The sequence below is a fragment of the Myxocyprinus asiaticus genome, chromosome 37 (genome assembly GCF_019703515.2).
Source record: "Myxocyprinus asiaticus isolate MX2 ecotype Aquarium Trade chromosome 37, UBuf_Myxa_2, whole genome shotgun sequence".
Classification (NCBI taxonomy): domain Eukaryota; kingdom Metazoa; phylum Chordata; class Actinopteri; order Cypriniformes; family Catostomidae; genus Myxocyprinus; species Myxocyprinus asiaticus.
The window spans coordinates 6,614,514-6,632,391 of NC_059380.1; the positions used below are offsets into that span (position 1 = coordinate 6,614,514).

A 17,878-nucleotide genomic window follows, 5' to 3' on the forward strand; every position below is an offset into this window, starting at 1 on the left:
TTATTCAAAGGAAATAATTGCAATTTATTAATTATGATTATTCATTTTGATTAATAGAATTTATATTAAAATACTTATTTTATACTTATACTTGCTCTTTATATAGGCTAATAAGTTGAGAATTGTGTTCTTGAATTGCTTTATTGCATGGAAAACAAAAGTGTAATTCAAATTTTTAATTAATTGTACACAGAAAGTGAACAACGCAATAATACTAAAATACTAGGTTGTCATTTATGATATGCTAATAGACTTATTTAAATGACTCTGATGGGCCAAAAAACGGGTAAATAGAAAGTTCTGACACTACGTAAGTAAACCAAAATGGAATACTGTAATGCAATTGATACCTTTTAACGATTTGTTAATTGCAGCTGCTGTAATTGTAATCTTGATTTGTTATTTTTCCGATTAATTGTGCAGCACTAGTGCATTTGCGAGTACTTTTATTTACCTTATCTTTATTGATGGTTCTCGGCCTCATCGTGGAAAGGTGCCAAGGTGGCACGGCCAACACAACGGTCTGTTCTTATTAATCATAACAGACAGAGCTCTGTACTTATATTAGGTTGATTAGCCATAATGAAATTAATCTAATACCCGAAGAAGTTTGTTCATGTTAGTAAAACACAAGCTTTATTTGAACAATAAGAGCTTTATGTTTGGTGCCGGCACATTTCCCAGTCATCAACAGGGCTGCATTCATGCGAAGTGCGGTGCTTGAGAATGGAGCTCGACCCAGTGCTCTAATGCACTCCAAGTTGGAATTAATCATCTAAGCACTAAACATGTCATGTGAGGGACTTAAAGATCTGCATATACATTAGATCTGCAGAACATTACATGCAAATGCTGTATAGGCACAAACACACAAACTGACTAATGACAATAAAAACCCAAATTGGATATGCGTGTGATTTGTCGTATGGGCATGCGTGCCAAAACCCATGCCAAAACCCATGTGATGCTTTGACAGCTTCCTTTGCCCCCGTGCCTCAGAAACATACCTAATGATGTCCCTCAGTTCTGCAATTGGCCAAATTCATAGTGCAAAGTCAGTTCTCCTCATTTAAGTTTATTTACAGTAAGTTCAAAGGTTAGTGGCAACTTCTCAATTTCTGTACATATTCATGGCTAACAATGTTGGTGCTGTGTAATCGGTGTTAACAGCAGAAATTCACCTTTTGATGATTCTCAAGAAACCTGTCAAGAATATGATTTTTGATTTTTACTTTAAAATCAAAAGAAACAAATATGAAGTTAGATTTTGCTTATAGAAAGTGAAGCCTGTTTTGGGGGCCATTAGCATTGTCTTAATGACAGTTACACACATTTTACCCCCCAATTTTCATTACTGCAATGCAAATAAAAAGATGGTCATTGTAGTATTCTTATTATTATGGTGTGAAAAAAATTATACAGTTGCAATCAAAATTATTCAACCCCCATGACAGTAAGGATTTACAAAGTTAAGCATTTATGATGACCCAGAACTTTTAAACTTTACGTCTATATCAGTTGAGTGACACATTCAAAGTCATAGTGTGAATATAACCTAATATTTCTAAATTGCAGGATTTTTTTAAAATACAGCCATGTCATAATTATTCAACCCCTGATCAACCCACAGCATGTAGTTCTTTCTTAAATATGTAAGGCTACACAAGTAATTGTTTTAAAACAAAATTAAGTTATCAATCTGCAATGGCACTTAAGTTTTAAAATTTAAGTTTAGCGTTGTAAGCAAAGATGTATTTCTATGCAAAAAAATTGCAATTAAAATTATCTGTCTCAAAAGCTAATAGAGGAGATAATTTCATTTCACAAGAAAGGTCATGGCTAAAAGTACATTTCCAAGGCACTTCAATTTCCAATTGACAAAGTTGGCAGCACCATTCATACATTTTTTTAAATATGGTACAACAGCAACCTTCTCTGGGGTGTGGAAGAAAGCAAAACTTTACCAAGGGAAATGTTGACTTGAATATTCAAGAAGTAATTAGGAAAGACATGTGGAGTCCTGGAAGAAGGTTTTATAGACGTATGACACTAAACTGAAAATGAGTTTTAGACTCATGGGTCAGCAGTACGTTTGGAGTAAGAAAGGCAAGGTGATGACAAGAACGACACCATCCCCACAGTCAAGCATGGAGGTGGTTCAGTCCTGTTATGGGGGTGTTTTGACGCCATGGATTATTTCAAGTATCAGGCCATTTGGCAAGAAAAATGTGATGCCTTCAGTGTGTAAATTGAAGCTCGTGATCACTGGACTTTCCAGCAAGACAGTAACACCAAGGATACATCCAAGTTGTCCAAAATCTGGTTCAGGGATAGGTCGTGGAATGTCTTTAAATGGCCCTTTCAGTCCATCATTAAAATCCCATTGAAAATCTTTGTTGGGATTTCAAGGAAGCAGTGGCAGCACAGAAACCAAAGAATGTCAATGAGCTGGAAGAAATGTGTAAAGATTCTAATAGAGAGTTGTCCGAAGCCTGAGAACACTTACCTGAAACATTTATTTGATATTATAAAGGATGCTCCACAAATGATTGACTTTGGGGGTTGAATATTTTTGACATGACATATGTTGAGATAATTAGTTATTTTTTATTTTAAAATTTAGGTAAACTGAACTATTTGTTCTCAAAATCACTCAAATGTGTATTAAAAACGTACTTTGACTGTTTACTGAGGTTTTAGTTGTTGTGTTTTAATTCACATCACCAGAATGTACTGCTGGTCAGGGGGGGTTTAATCATTTTGATTGCAACTGTATATTATTTAAATTGTGAAGTATTTATGCATCATAATAGTACTCCCTTGATACTACCATTGTTTTTCGCAGATTTGAATGAAAAAAATATTTATTGTACACCATCTTACTGTGTTACAGTAATGAAAATCATCATGAAAAAACAACAACAATGGGAATCGTAAAAGTTAAACGTCCAGACGTGTTACAGTAAAGACAACTGGGGGGCAAAATGTGCTTAAATGTCCTGAAAATATTGTCAAAATGCAAAAAATCTTAATGGTCCTAAATGTAGGCTTCATTTTCTGCATGCAAAATACTGTATAATTTCATATTTTTATATTGGGGATAAATATGACCAGGGCAATGTTTTGACAGGTTTCGTGAGAATCACCCATTTACTTTTTTAAAGCATGGCAAATACTTGGTTTATATAATATTATATTATATTATATTATATTATATTATATTATATTATATTATATTCATTGCTGTCGAAGTTAACAGGTTAATAACGCGTAAACACAAAATTCGTTTAACGGCACAATTTTTTTTTTAACGCCGTTAACACATAATATGACCCTTTGAATAAACCGTAGTTCATGAGAAGTGAGTCAAGAGTGCAAATGCCACTTATGTCACATGCATTGACCGTCGGGAAAACAGATGGTGGGAGACATTATGCTGATACCTACGCCAAGCATTTTATCAATGTAGCACAGCAGTTGAACGAACATACCCGCAAAACACAGATAGAGCTCGGAACTTTGTAACATGATTGCAGCGGCAAGAGAGCTGCCATTTGAACACCTGGCCTTGCACTGCAAGGCATGGTACGAAAGTTGCAAGGCGCGGTGCGAGCGCGAAGTGAAAGTGTGAGCGCGAGTCGATCGTCTGTGTTCCATGACTGTTACTGGGTCCTTAGATTAATGTATAACATGCTAGGCAGCCGGTGGAGTTTCTGGTGACCCCCTAGGGAGTTGGTGCCCTACGCAGACTGTGTAATATGCGTATAGGGAGCAGCGGTACTAATTACTGGCAAACGGAAACCCTGCTGCTGTCTACAAAGTTCTGTCATAGTGTCTCGGTTTGATAGTGCACTAGCCAATGCAGAAGTTGGAGACATTGCTGGAACCCTGCAGGTAATCTACACTGTCACTAACCCATTTAAAGGTGCACTCAGCGATTCCTGAGAAACTGTTGATATTCGAACTCAACTGCCAAAACAAACACACCCCTCCCTTCAGTGCTCCTTTGGAAGCTCCGCCCCACAAATTCAAGCACGCAAATTTATTCCTTTTACCTCTCGGAGGTCTCTCCACCGCTGAAAAGCTTCGCCGATGTTGATGCGACTCCTTGCCCTCGACTTATCATAATCATTCTTTTTTAGTTTATATTCGTCTGACCTTTTTCTTTTGGTCGTTTCTCAGCCATTTGTCCTCCTTGGAGTTTAGAAAGTTCGCATCAGTCAGATTTGCCATCACTCTTCTAATGAATTTCCCTCTCGCTCTGCCCCCACCCCCCATCGTATGCACGTGCAAGATCCACCCCCTGTTGCTAATTGGCTGGATTACTCTTACCCCCAATCCTGTGCATGCGCAAGAACCACCCCCTGTTGCTGATTGGCTGGAGTAGTGTTGTGTGGATCGGTTGGATCCACTTTGATTTTGTCCCATTTACAGAGCCAGGGCTGTGTACAAATACTAGATTTTTTTTCAGCCCACCCACAGAACGGACAGCTAGCAGACTGTGAAGAGATATTTGCAGAATTTGACAAAAAGTTTATTGGATTAGAATTAATGAGTGCACCTTTAATCCCATCGGTTACAATTGTGACTGGGGTCTAAAATGAGTTTTTGATGTATTTTGCACAGAGTTGTCAATTGTAAACGACAGTGCAGATTTTTTGCATGAGTGGTGCAAATAGTCACATGACCAGAGCTATTTAATTCCACTGTGCTCCTGGAAAGATTATGTCTTAATCCTGTCATAATACACTTACAACTACCATATTTTGTGTATAATTTGAATTGAGTTGTGTTCATTTTCTGTTGTTCAACTCTGTTGGTTGGGTAGGTTTTGTGTGGATGACTGAAAAATACATCTGGATGAAGCATATTTTGTCCACTCATGTTTGTAAAGATATTGCGATTAATCGCGATTAACTACAAAAAAAAAAAAAAACAACAAAAATAAAAACACGATTAATATTTTAATTGTTTGACAGCCCTAATTATATTATATTATATTATATTATATTACATTACATTACATTATATATTCATTATTCATGGTTTTATATTGTATTTCTTTTTATGTAAGATTAGAGTTTGTACTAAAACCGTTTCTTAAATGAGATTCAAGACTCAAAGAGAAATATTCAAAATAAACAGGAAATTTGGTTAAGGTAGGGAAATGTAAATGACCTTGTTGTACTCAGCTTCACAATTAATTATGAATTTATGATAAAATACCAGGTTCAAAAACTGCCAAAAAGAAGAAAACTTGCATAATTTTGGCTTCATCAGATAGTTAAAAAAAAAAAAAAAATTCCTGCAGTTCAATTGTTTGTACTCAAGGGAACTGTAGATGATTCATGGTTAAATGGTGACATTGTTAAATGGTTATTAGTTCCTCTTTGGAAGTGGTGTGTCATAAGTCAGTTGTTTTAAGTTTTAAAGATTGAAACAAGTGATCCGTACAATTTGGCACTATTAAGCTAAGTCTTGGTTTGACGGCCTCATTTATGTGAACTCCAGGAAAGAGCAAGAGATAGTATGCTTCATCTCTGTAAGATCTGAACACCTCGCCGTCTTGTTAGCACTTGTGTGCTGTAACCCATGTCAGAACCTCCCTCATCGACTTGACTGCCGGCCCAACTATTCAGCCCATAGAAACACTTCATCTCGCTGACTAATTGGACCCTCTGGAAAAATCAAGAACTTCCCCAGCTGTCTTGAGTTATGGATTCAAGCATGACAGAGCCTCATTTGTCTCCACACTTTGCTTCGATTATTAAAATCAGCCATTTATATACAGCAAACTACATTTCAGGCATCTAATAAGATACAGATATCTTGTTAAAGGAATAGTTCACCCAAAAATGAAAATGCTGTCATCATTTACAAACCCTCATGTTGTTCCAAACCCATATGACACTAAATATATTTGAAAGAATCTCCAAGCTGCTCTTTATTATACATATGAAACCATTGTGACTAGGAGCTTTATGGCTTAAAAGTTGTGCGGACTATATTTATAATACTTTTATGGTACTTTTTTGTCCTTTTTTGCACCATCTTTTTTGGTCCGTAAATGGTGTCATTGTATGGAAGAGAGTAGCATGAAGATTTTGCTAATCTTTGCTTTTTGTATCCCATTGGGGGGGGGGGGGATCTTATGGGTTTGGAACATCATGAGGGTAAGTAAATAATTTTTGTGTGAACTTTCCCTTTAATGTTAGATTATTTTTTTCAAATGAACACTGGTGAACATTGTGGTAAAAGCTACCACAGACTGTTCCTCTGACACTCTAGTGACATTTAAAACTTGAGCTCTAAATGCATCTTTTATACCATTTGAACACTACATTGATTTAGTTAATTTAATGAAATAGTAAAAAAAAAAAAAAAACATGAAACATGACAGATTTGAATGTAGTCATTTCTAATTAGTGTTTTGAACATCAACATGCAGATTTTAGAGTGCAGGCCTCGGTTCAGTTAAAGCAGGCTTTCTTCCTCATTAAATTCAATTTGCTGCTGTGTTCACGGTCTTATAAAATAACATGAGGCAGAAAATTAAAATGAGAGCTGGGTTACCAGTCAATCAGCTTTATCCCTCCTTGTAGTTTCAACTTAATGACACAACCTTTTAGCCCATTGTATATAACTTTTTACTGTGAAATGGAGGAATTTTTCCTGTTTTTTTTTTTTTCATGCACACCCACTGCTGCGATAGCAGTTACCTCTCTATCATGGCCTCTAAACACTTCCAAGTATTTATTTTCTTATGTTTTCCTTTTAATCCATTCACAGACATGTCATCTGGAATCCTGCAGGATTTTTATTGCATCGTCACAATAATCGTGACATTTCCAGACACAGTCATCTGTCACAGTTTAGACGGAGACAGACTTAGAAAACACAATGGCTCTCCTCAGAGAGATGACAAGACAACCAAACAAATGAAAATTGTATTTGCTGCCAACCTTTCAAGGGCCCTGCTGAGAGTCTGATGGCCTCTGTGCAGAGATGTGGGGAAATTAGCTGCTATATTCACTGGCTCTGGGTCATGTCTAGAGGTCGTGATGTCACACAGAGACACCCGGGTGTGCACTGCGTGATAAAACAGCCAGTACTGCGAGGTGACGTGTGACTATTTCACATTGTCACTCCACCTGACCTTAAATCAACTGGCTGCTCAATTGCTGTTGCATTATATGCTGACCAACAAATGCAACAACAATTTACACTCGTACTGTTAAACAGGCACAATTTAGTAGGGATAGCAGTGAAGAACACATATTTTGGACACAGGGTGGGTCTTTATATACTCGCAACACTCACAGACTACACTAATATTGTGTAGGTCCCCCTCGTGCCGCTAAAACAGTGCCAACCCGCATCTCAGAATAGCATTCTGAGATTATATTCTTCTCACCACAATTGTACAGAGCGGTTATCTGAGTTACCGTAGACTTTGTCATTTTGAACCAGTCTGGCCATTCTCTGTTGACCTCTCTCATCAACAAGGCATTTCCATCCACAGAACTGCTGCTCACTGGATGTTTTTTGTTTTTAGGCACCATTCGGAAAATCCCAGGAGATCAGCAGTTACAGAAATACTCAAACCAGCCCATCTGGCACCAACAATCATGCCTTGGTCTAAATCACTGAGATCAGATTTTTTCCCAGTTCTGATGGTTGATGTGAACATTAACTGAAGCTCTGACCTGTATCTGCATGATTTTATGCACTGCACTGCTGCCACAAGATTGGCTGATTAGATAATCACATGGATGATTGTTGGTGCCAGATGGGCTGGTTTGAGTATTTCTGTAACTGCTGATCTCCTGGGATTTTCACACACAACAGTCTCTAGAATTTAATGGTGCCAAAAACAAAAAACATCCAGTGAGCAGCAGTTCTGTGGATGGAAATGCCTTGTTGATGAGAGAGGTCAGCGGAGAATGGCCAGACTGGTTTGAACTGACAACTTCTACGGTAACTCAGATAACTGCTCTGTACAATTTTGGTGAGAAGACTAGCATCTCAGAATGTTATTCTGAGATGCGGGTTGGCGCAGTTTTGGCGGCACGACATAATATTAGGCGGGTAGTTTTAATGTTGTGGCTGATTGTTGTACATTTAACGTGATACTACACCACCTTGGACGGGAGCAGTGTACTTTGTGCAGTTTATGTGAGAGACATTGATCGTCCACCTTCTTGTTGTTTCTGTGAAAAGTAATCTTACAACCATGACCTGTGACTTCAAGGAAGCAAGTTATAGGCTGGTTGTCATGGTGACCTCCCCTTTGAATCTGTATTTCAAACCATTTTTACAGAAGCAGCAGGTATTGTAAATAAAGACCTGTCAAGATGTGTGAGAATGGTCTCTGCACCTTCAACCCAATGTCTCTCTGGCTTCTGTATGTCATTTGATCTTGACATTTGCTCTGGCAGTGGATTTGGGTCTCACCGGCTCAATAGAGCGTGCCCCTGATGATATTGCTCGTTGCTCTGAAGTCAGACTAAACCAGGCTCTCTTGTTGTCTTACCAAGATTTGATACACCTGCAAACAGTGTTAAGAGCAAAGACTTCTACATATCCACTCCTCTGCCTTCCCCTATGCAGGATGAACAAATGCAATCAATCTGTGTCAATGTTCTCATCTCCGTAATACTGTTCACTCTATTGCACACTAATTCAGTTAATTAAAAGATGAGTGTTTAACCTGGGAAGTTAATCTGCTGGCACTTAACTGATGCAAGGAAGTAGGAGTTTGTGAGGAAGAGGTGGTGAAGGTGTGAAAAAAGATTCAGATTTGACTTTAGGACTGTCCTGATCTAGGGTCTGTACTTTGGAAAGAGCATAAAGTGACTGATTACTGTAAGTCCTGGGAAAACATTTGCATCAACCAATCAGATTTGAGGAATAGGGATAGGAAAAAGGCTGGGCTTGGGGTTGGTTTTGTGTTTTAAACAAAGATATATAGATCTATCTAGTAAGGATAAAAGGAAAAAAGAATGGATGGATAGATGGATAAGAGAGAAAAACAAAAGCTGAGTTCCTGGTCTTAGCTGGTTTATGCTTATCTAATTGGTCTTCCTGCCTGACTAAGCTAGTCTAGCAAGCCTCCCATTCTAAGCTGGTTTTAGCTGGTTTAACTGGTTGGCCAATTTATCCTAGCCTTATCAGCTGACAAGTGCTCAAAACCCCTCTTTAACCAGCCAACTATACCAGCCAGGCTGGGAGACCAGTTAAGACCAGCAAGCTTAGGCTAGTTTAAGGTTTTTTTTTATTTTTTTTAAGCAGTGTGATTTTAGGGTTGTTACCAATTAGGTATAGGGTTAGGACTGTTTGTTTGCCAGATATGTAGGACAAAACATTTAAGACCTTTTTTGGTCTACGCAAAATTATGGTCACCTACCTTTGCCATCTCTCTCAAAGATGTACCTGATATTGCATTCTAATCAACGTACTCTCATAATGTACCTTGGCCTTTACAAGTAAGCACAATAGACAAAGGCATGGAGGAAATGTATGATGGCTGTCTGTTTACAAATGTGACACACTTCTCTTTTTTTAACCATTGCCTCGAGCAACAAAAGGCTGTTGATTCCCTGTGGTATGGCCTGGAGTGTGTCGTTTGGTTTGTAAGAATGATGTATTTGAAAGTTTACACTACACTGCTTAACTCTTTAATCCCTCGTATTAAGTGGAATTTAATATCAAACATCCAGACATACAGGCTGTAGGTTGTAAAACATTAAAATGGTTTCATCTATATTGGAAGCTTATAGTTTGTACCAAGGTACACTAAACGAATAAGTCTGAAAGATCCTCTCTGGAGGACGGTTCCATTAAAGAGGGATTTTACAGAAATGTTACTGAATTTTTAGTGTGCAATTTAGTTGCAAGAAGTACTGTTGGTCTTTTCACTCTTTGTATTTCTATTGATTGTGAAAATGTCTGTATTCAGTGTATTCAGTTGCTGTATATTTCTCTGTTGATCAAGATGTACCATTCTAGTGTGTGTGTTGCTATAAATACAGTCGGTTGCTTTTATACCTCCATGCTGATGTCATAGTTCAGCTCGTAATCATGTGTAGGATTGTGGGTGTAGATAATGAGAATTACAGTGAACTTTGGATTGTGCAAGTCTTTTATGAGTGTGTATGAGTTTTATGCTTTAATGTAGCAGGTTTGCAGTTGGCAAGGAGGGGGCACATGTTGTACAGTATGTGTTTAGTGGTTAGTGTTGTTCTTTAGGACTTGATATTAGGGAAATCAGCTTCTTTCAGTCCCTCTCCTTTTGCTGTACAAAACTTTTAGAGAGTTCTAGAAAAAATGTTATTCTTCTCAGAATCCTTTGCTGGACTTTGGAGGTGTATCGCTTTATCGAGTTATTCATCAATATGAACTATTTATCCTCTAAAATTTGCTAGGTTGGTTGTATGTTAAGACACTATAAACTTATGGTTCTTTTTCTTTGTACAGTGTGGAAGGTGAGGCTCCGGGCAGCGAGGCGGGTCCCTCTCTGGAGAACAGTGGCGGTTACATACGAGGGCCAGTGACCCGCAGTGCCATCATCAGTGCTGAGCATTTTGACGGGCCACCGCTGTACGCTCACGAGGTACGGCAGCGTCCGCGGCGACCCAAACTCCAGCATTCTCAGTCCATTCTACGGAAACAGGCGGAAGAGGAGGCCATCAAACGCTCCAGATCACTGTCTGAGAGTTATGAACTCTCCACCGACCTCCAAGACAAACAGGTGGAGTTCTGCTGGATCTGAAATGCTACCAAGATTTAGATTTACAGTATGATGAGTCTTTTTGGTGGAGAAAGGGGTGAAATTGAGGTCAATTGGCTTCGTCTTGTCCTTCCTTTAGCTAGACGTATACTGCATGGCCAAAAGTATGTAAACGCCCCTTTTTCATATGCAGTAAACCAATGCACCCAAAGGCTGATCTGAGATCACTGAGAACTTTTTAGGATTTGGGAGATGAGCCCACTGCATGGTTGGTGAGCAATTCGTATTCAGAGTGCTGGTTGTGGCTTTATCCAGAGGCGTGCTACACACCAACACCATGTGAGGTCCCTCAGAGCTGCGAAATTTGATTAGTTCTGCCTATTTTTCTAGCTACAAAGAGCTTGAACTGGCTTTTACATTGAAGTAGGTTACGACGGATGGCTTAGGTACCATGCTAAAGGCATTCTTCAGACTGTATGCCTTTATAAGGGATGAAATGGTGAGGTTCATTCATCTTACCTGGCCCATAAATAGAGAGAGGCTTCAGTAGTTAGCATCGTGTTTTGCTTATATTTATTTTTTATTTATGTGGTCTACCATTTTTGGCCTGAGGTTTGGTCAAACCAGGGTCATAGTGTTTTATGGGACAGTTGAATAAATGTGTCTAGAATACCATATTCACAAAAGTTAGTTCACACAAAAATGGACATGTTTGTCCTCATTTACTCACCCTCATGTCTTTGTAAATTTGTATGACTTTCTTCCATAGAACACAAAAGAATAATTTTTTGAAGAGTGTATTGTTTTTTTTTTTGTTTTGTTTTTTTTCATGCTGTTACAAAAATTAGGGACTGGAGCTTTAAAGCTTAAAAAGAATGCAAAATCACCATAAAAGTATAACAAATGCAGTTCATATGACTTGTATATTATATAAATAAGTAATTTTTGATTGATAATCCTCCCCTCCAGAGAGTCAGTGGGTTAGAGTTGGGGCTAGGTTTAAGGTGAGGCCTAACCCTAACCCAGTTGTGAATGAATCATTTAGACTGAATCAGACTTGAAACAACATGAGGGACTTGAATTTAAATTTTTGGGTGAACTAATACTTTCAGAATCAGGAAATGGGAACATTAACACGTTTAGGCAAAGGTTTGCTACTGTCCCTAAAAGTGGTGCATGTTCTTTGTGTATTTCCACAGGTGGAAATGCTGGAGCGCAAGTATGGAGGGCGTTTTATAACCCGACATGCTGCGCGCACAATCCAGACAGCCTTCCGCCAATATCAGATGAACAAGAACTTTGAGCGCCTCAGGAGTTCTATGTCTGAGAACCGCATGTCCAGACGCATCGTTTTGTCCAATATGAGAATGCAGTTTTCTTTTGAAGGACCTGAAAAAGTCCACAGTTCCTACTTTGAAGGGAAGCAGCTGTCGCTTACTGATGATGGGTCTAAGCTAGGAGCCTTGGTGCAATCAGAGCGTGGTGAAATGGTCCCCGCTAACATGAAGTCTCCTGCCGTTCAGAGTGATTTCACGGACGCCATCACAGAGCTAGAGGATGTTTTCTCTCGGCAAGTAAAGTCATTGGCAGAGTCGATAGATGATGCTCTGAACTGTCGGAGCTTGCATGGAGATGAGGGTCAGCCTGAGCCTACCAGAGGTCACGCAGAACTGGATCAAGAGGTTACTTACCAGGTCAAACCTTCCCACAGCAGTGACCACCGAAAACGAGATGAGATGACGGCGTCCTACAGCGATGTGACTCTGTATATAGATGAGGAAGAGCTCTCCCCTCCTCTTCCTCTATCACAGTTAGTAGACAGACCTTCTAGCACAGAATCAGACCTCCGTCTACGTTCTTTGAACTCTTCACATGACTACTGGTCGCTAGCTCACAAGGACGAGAAAGGGGACACGGACACTAGCTGCCGCAGTACCCCGTCTCTGGAGTGTCAAGAGCAGAGACTGAGGTTAGACCACCTCCCCCTGCTTACTATCGAACCTCCCAGCGATAGCTCAGTTGAGTTGAGCGACCGCTCTGATCGCAGTTCGCTCAAGAGGCAGAACGCCTATGATCGGGGCATTGCCAGCCAGCAGGGCAGTCCTAAACACATCCCTTCTCATGCCCTCCCACCACGAGGACCTTCGAGAGATGACGATGCTCCTCGGCATCGGCCTCGGCAGCTGGAGAGCCACCTGGTAATCAACGGCACCACCAACCGACAGAGCAAGTCTGAGTCGGACTTCTCAGACGGTGATAATGACAGCATCAACAGCACTTCCAATTCCAATGACACCATCAACTGCAGTTCGGAGTCCTCGTCCAGGGATAGTCTTCGAGAGCAGACTCTTAGCAAGCAGACGTACCATAAGGAGACACGCAACAGCTGGGACTCACCTGCGTTTAGCAATGATATCATTCGCAAGAGGCACTACCGCATCGGCCTGAACCTTTTCAACAAGTAGGTGAAGCACATTGAATGCATGCTTTTTGAGTGTCATCTTGTTCTGAGAGACGATTTCATTAGCACCAATCAGAGCTGCGTTAATAGCTGTGAAAGATCAGTGTGCGCAAACAACCCTGGGAGCTAATGTTTTCTCAATTATCATCTTATCCCAAGCGCACAATTTTCAATAGATCTGCATTTTCCACTTACAAACATTCATTATAATTTTGGTGCTTTTATTTAGCATTCCATGCCTGTGTGCATGCATGTGGTGCTGTCTGTTTGATTGCCACTCAGAACATCAAATTTGATTAGCGATCAACCAATTTGAAACCGTGATGAGAGCACTATTCATTTTGTTGGGTTGTTGATAACTTCATGTAAGATCCAGACAAGGGATGCACACTGCCCTCCAAAACCACTACAATGTAAAATCTTAACTCTGTGTACTTCAGACAAACAAGTTTAATTCCTTTTTAAGCATCTTACAGTGGTAGAGAGATTATCAGTGAACATGCATTTTTATTTTGTGATCATAAGGTCCTTTTATTTCTTATTGAATGGATTAAGGTTGTTGTTTGAAACTGATTTGTGGGACCGTGCGTCCCTGTGCATATTTTTGTGTCAATACTTGTATGAGTTTGGTGATATGTGTTTGTTAATTTGAGGCTTTGTTTAAAGTGGGAGCCTCTAATCTTACATGATTGAGGATTTGCTTGCCTTTGCACTGAGCCATTAAGTGGCTTTTAATCTTGTGTGGTAACAGTCCGGTCACAAGAGCATTTTTGATCTAAGAGCTGCTTAGTCACACATTGTGACAAGTTCACTGACACACACAGTTCAAACTCTCTCTTTTTCTCTTATGATATCTAGGAAGCCAGAGAAAGGCACCCAATACCTGATTGAGAGAGGATTTGTCCCAGACACACCTGTGGGTGTTGCACACTTTCTATTACAGAGGAAGGGGCTGAGCCGACAGATGATTGGCGAGTTCCTAGGCAACAGGCAGAAACAGTTCAACAGAGATGTTCTTGAGTATGTGCATCTATCCTAATATACTAGTGTAAAACAAGTTATTTCCAAAGTGTATGCAGTACTATTCATGCATATAAGAGAAATGTTTTTGCTTGTTGTTTGTTTTTGTTATTTTGTTTTTGAGCCAACAAAACAAAAGCCTTGTTGAGCCTTAAGCTGACATGACATATCTAACATAAGAAAGTGCACACCTCAGCTTTAACTTAATTATTTACTGATTTAATCTCTGTGTTGTACCTAAATCATATTTTTCTTACATATCCAATAAAGAAAACATAACAAAATTCCCCAACTGGAATTCCATGACATATTAATCATGCTCTTTAATTTTAGGATGCTATTCTGTATTTATGCTTTTCGCTGTTCTTCATAATTCTTGCCTCTGCAGAATTAATACGCTGAATACAGCAAGTATAATGTGGCCTGTGTAAATATATGTGTTCCCTCCTTGTGGCTTTGAGTGCATTTAGGATCATCACCGACTATTGCTTTAGAAACTGGTTCTTTACAATTACAGTGTCTCTTTTATTAAAACATTTATTTAGGATCAAATGGTGGAAAACATCATCCATTTACAGTAGTTGTTAGTGTCCCTGTTTTGAAATGAGTGACAAACAATTATTCCAGCCAGTCTAGTTTTGGGAGGAAAGTGTGAGAGGATCAATTTTTGCCTCTAAATACACTCTCGCACTGCTTTATAAGTATTGACTGAGGTGTCTGGGTTCATAGAGTACTTCACCAACTCCATGTGTCTGTGAGTGTATCAGCTCATTTTCACTCTTAACTTAACTCATCCTCCCTTTTCAGTCTGACAGAAACAGTCAAGATAAAGGGGGCAGATATGGCCACTCAGACTCATCTCTACCTGACAGCACTTTTTAAAAGGCAATTCCTTAAAATCACTAAATTTGACATGTGAGATCAAATGCACCCAGAGATTACCTGGAGCAGAACAGCCATCTAAAATACCCCAAGACTGATTTTGAGACTGATAGCACTTGTTTTTATCAGGAAGAGTAAATTGTCTCAAAACTAAATGTAGTTCCCCCCCTTTTCTAATAGCAGTTGCCGATCTCAGTTTCAAAGATGCATGGAATAGAATGTCAATAAAATGAAGACAATTTCTAAAGAATGTGAAATAAGAAAATAATTTCCAACAAATCAGATAATCTACTGTTCTCATTTTCCAGCTGTGTGGTAGATGAGATGGATTTCTCAGGAATGGAGCTGGATGAAGCCTTGAGAAAATTCCAAGCTCATATCCGGGTGCAAGGAGAAGCACAGAAGGTGGAACGACTCATTGAAGCCTACAGGTGAAAAAAGAATCATGAGTCTCCAATTTGAGCTAACTTTCTGCAGTCTCTTAGAAAGAGAAATAGTGTTAGAATAAGCTTTGGGGGTACACAGTGAAAATGGATCAATGACAGCGTTTTTGTGTTCACTTTCATTTTGTTAGATGTTTATTCCAGGTGAGCACCAAGAGATAGGATAGTTTGTTTTCTTGGCCTTTATTATATTTCAACAACACAAAAGCTTAAAACATTCCTTCAGCCCTTAGAGAACATTGTTCGATCAGCTGTGAAGGACCCTTCTGTCATTTGAGCGATCATGCCAGCTTAGAATTTGTAAGAAGATTGCTTTAATGGTTGCCTGTTGCCCTTAGCTCTTCAAAAAATATCTTAAAAGCGAAACCCTTTCAGCTAGATATATTCTTTACAAATAAACCATTTAAAGCCTGTGTAAGTGTTATCTGAAACAACATAGCTTTTTAGCACATTAGCCGTTTTACCTTTCACTGTCATGGAAGTGTATCTAGAACCAATTACTCACTAGAGCAGCTATTGATTCTTCCCTCTACTGAAGTGATATCTCCTACTCATTTGTTTCAGCTTTGATCATTTGCAGTTTCTTTCTTTCTTTATTTTGGCACAGTCAGCGATATTGCATCTGCAACCCAGGGGTGGTGCGTCAGTTTAGAAACCCAGATACCATCTTCATTCTGGCGTTTGCCATCATCCTCCTCAACACGGACATGTATAGCCCAAACGTGAAGCCAGAGAGGAAAATGAAACTGGAGGACTTTGTGAAGAACCTTCGCGGTGAGAGTCAGATTAATGGTCTCTAAAATTTCAAACTGAATCAATATTAGCCATGTATTTACCTTCAAAGTTATTCAGAGGTATTTGTCATACAAGAAAGAATTAATTGAACTTGATGCATGTGCTCCAATTGATAAATGGCTTCTTTGGGATAGCAATTATAATTTTTCAGGTCACAGCCTTACATAGCAATTGGGGCAAATCAAACAGAGACTCACTTTTAACTTGGATATTTAAATATATTAACATTTTACTTAAAATGTTTACTGTGTCCTAACTAGATGTGATATGATAAAGCCATCTCTTCCATGTTAATCTTCTGAGTTTTTGTCATAATTTGCCAAAACCGCAAATTAGACATTTTGTTGATTGCTTAATTTCTATTTCTGCAGTCTTTAGTATCCCCGCCCTCTGTTGAATCTTATTGGTCTAAAATCTTGTACCAAATCACTGGATATTAAACATCAAATATGTTCAGATTGGCTGTGATTGTGTCACATTGTGCAGCAATTTCCCATTCTATGTGGTCAGAAAAATTGCTCATCGCTGCTTAGGTGTCGAAATTCTTTCCAAAGATGTCAAAAAAGCCTTTGCTTGTCCTAATTGTCCATGGGCCTCTAATTGTTTTCTTTATGCTTTTCCTGTGCAAAGGGGTGGACGATGGGGAGGACATCCCACGTGAGATGTTGGTCGGCATCTATGAGCGAATCCGGAAACGAGAACTGAAGACTAACGAAGACCACGTGTCCCAGGTGCAGAAGGTGGAGAAACTCATCGTCGGCAAGAAACCGGTGAGTGTCGCTGTTGCTTTTGTCATCCAATGAATTATTTGGTTGCTTATTTCTTTCGCTTCTATCCAAAACAACTTTGAGTTTGCTAATCTATTGTTTGGGAAGCTACTTTATATCATGAGTAGCTATTAGTCTGGCATGCTACAGTTTCAAAATTGTTAAACTACAATGCAATCAAGCTACCCTTTTGAAAATGTAGCAAACTAAATTGAAGTTGTATAGGCGGGTACTATATGATTTAATCAGAGCAGTATTTATCTGACATAAAAACAATGAGGGGTTTTAAATTAATACATTTTAAAAAAAGGTGACATTATTACATCTGAGCATAAAAAAAACAGTTAAAAACATAGTGACCAGTATTGGGAGTGGTTAACTAAAAGCAGTGACACTACTAACTTAACAAAATTTTTCAGTAGCATGACAGTAATTAAGCTATTTTCACAACAGTGTAGGTTTTTCCAGCGAGGAGCGAAACGCATCACAAAATGCTTCATTTGTCACACTATATTGTGAACTCCGCAATGGAGCTGTGGGAGTAAACACGCTTGCTCACCTAAACCGTCCTCTCTCTCTCATGTAGCGCTGGGAAATCCAAATAATTTAAGTGAATCGATTCTTTTGGGCAGTTCATGGAAATGAACCGGTTAAAATAAACGATTCCCTTATAATTAGTGTTGGGAACTGTGATTCATTTTAGTGAGTTGGTACTTTCAGAAGGTTAATGTAAATGATCTAGTTCACATAAATGATTCACTGATTCACTTGAGCCCCCTGC

General features: G+C 39.0%; 1 protein-coding gene across 6 annotated transcripts in view; it reads left to right on the forward strand.

Annotated features, from left to right (window-relative positions):
* The window catches only part of LOC127427567 (IQ motif and SEC7 domain-containing protein 1-like), a 281,442-nt gene that overhangs the window by 243,568 nt on the left and 19,996 nt on the right, over positions 1–17,878 (forward strand). For all 6 annotated transcript variants that reach the window (XM_051675206.1, XM_051675208.1, XM_051675207.1 and 3 more), the window contains 6 exons: positions 10,477–10,750; positions 11,929–13,190; positions 14,049–14,210; positions 15,401–15,523; positions 16,143–16,309; positions 16,961–17,100. In XM_051675206.1, coding sequence (XP_051531166.1) covers positions 10,477–10,750; positions 11,929–13,190; positions 14,049–14,210; positions 15,401–15,523; positions 16,143–16,309; positions 16,961–17,100 — 2,128 coding nt within the window. The remainder of the gene's footprint in view (positions 1–10,476; positions 10,751–11,928; positions 13,191–14,048; positions 14,211–15,400; positions 15,524–16,142; positions 16,310–16,960; positions 17,101–17,878) is intronic.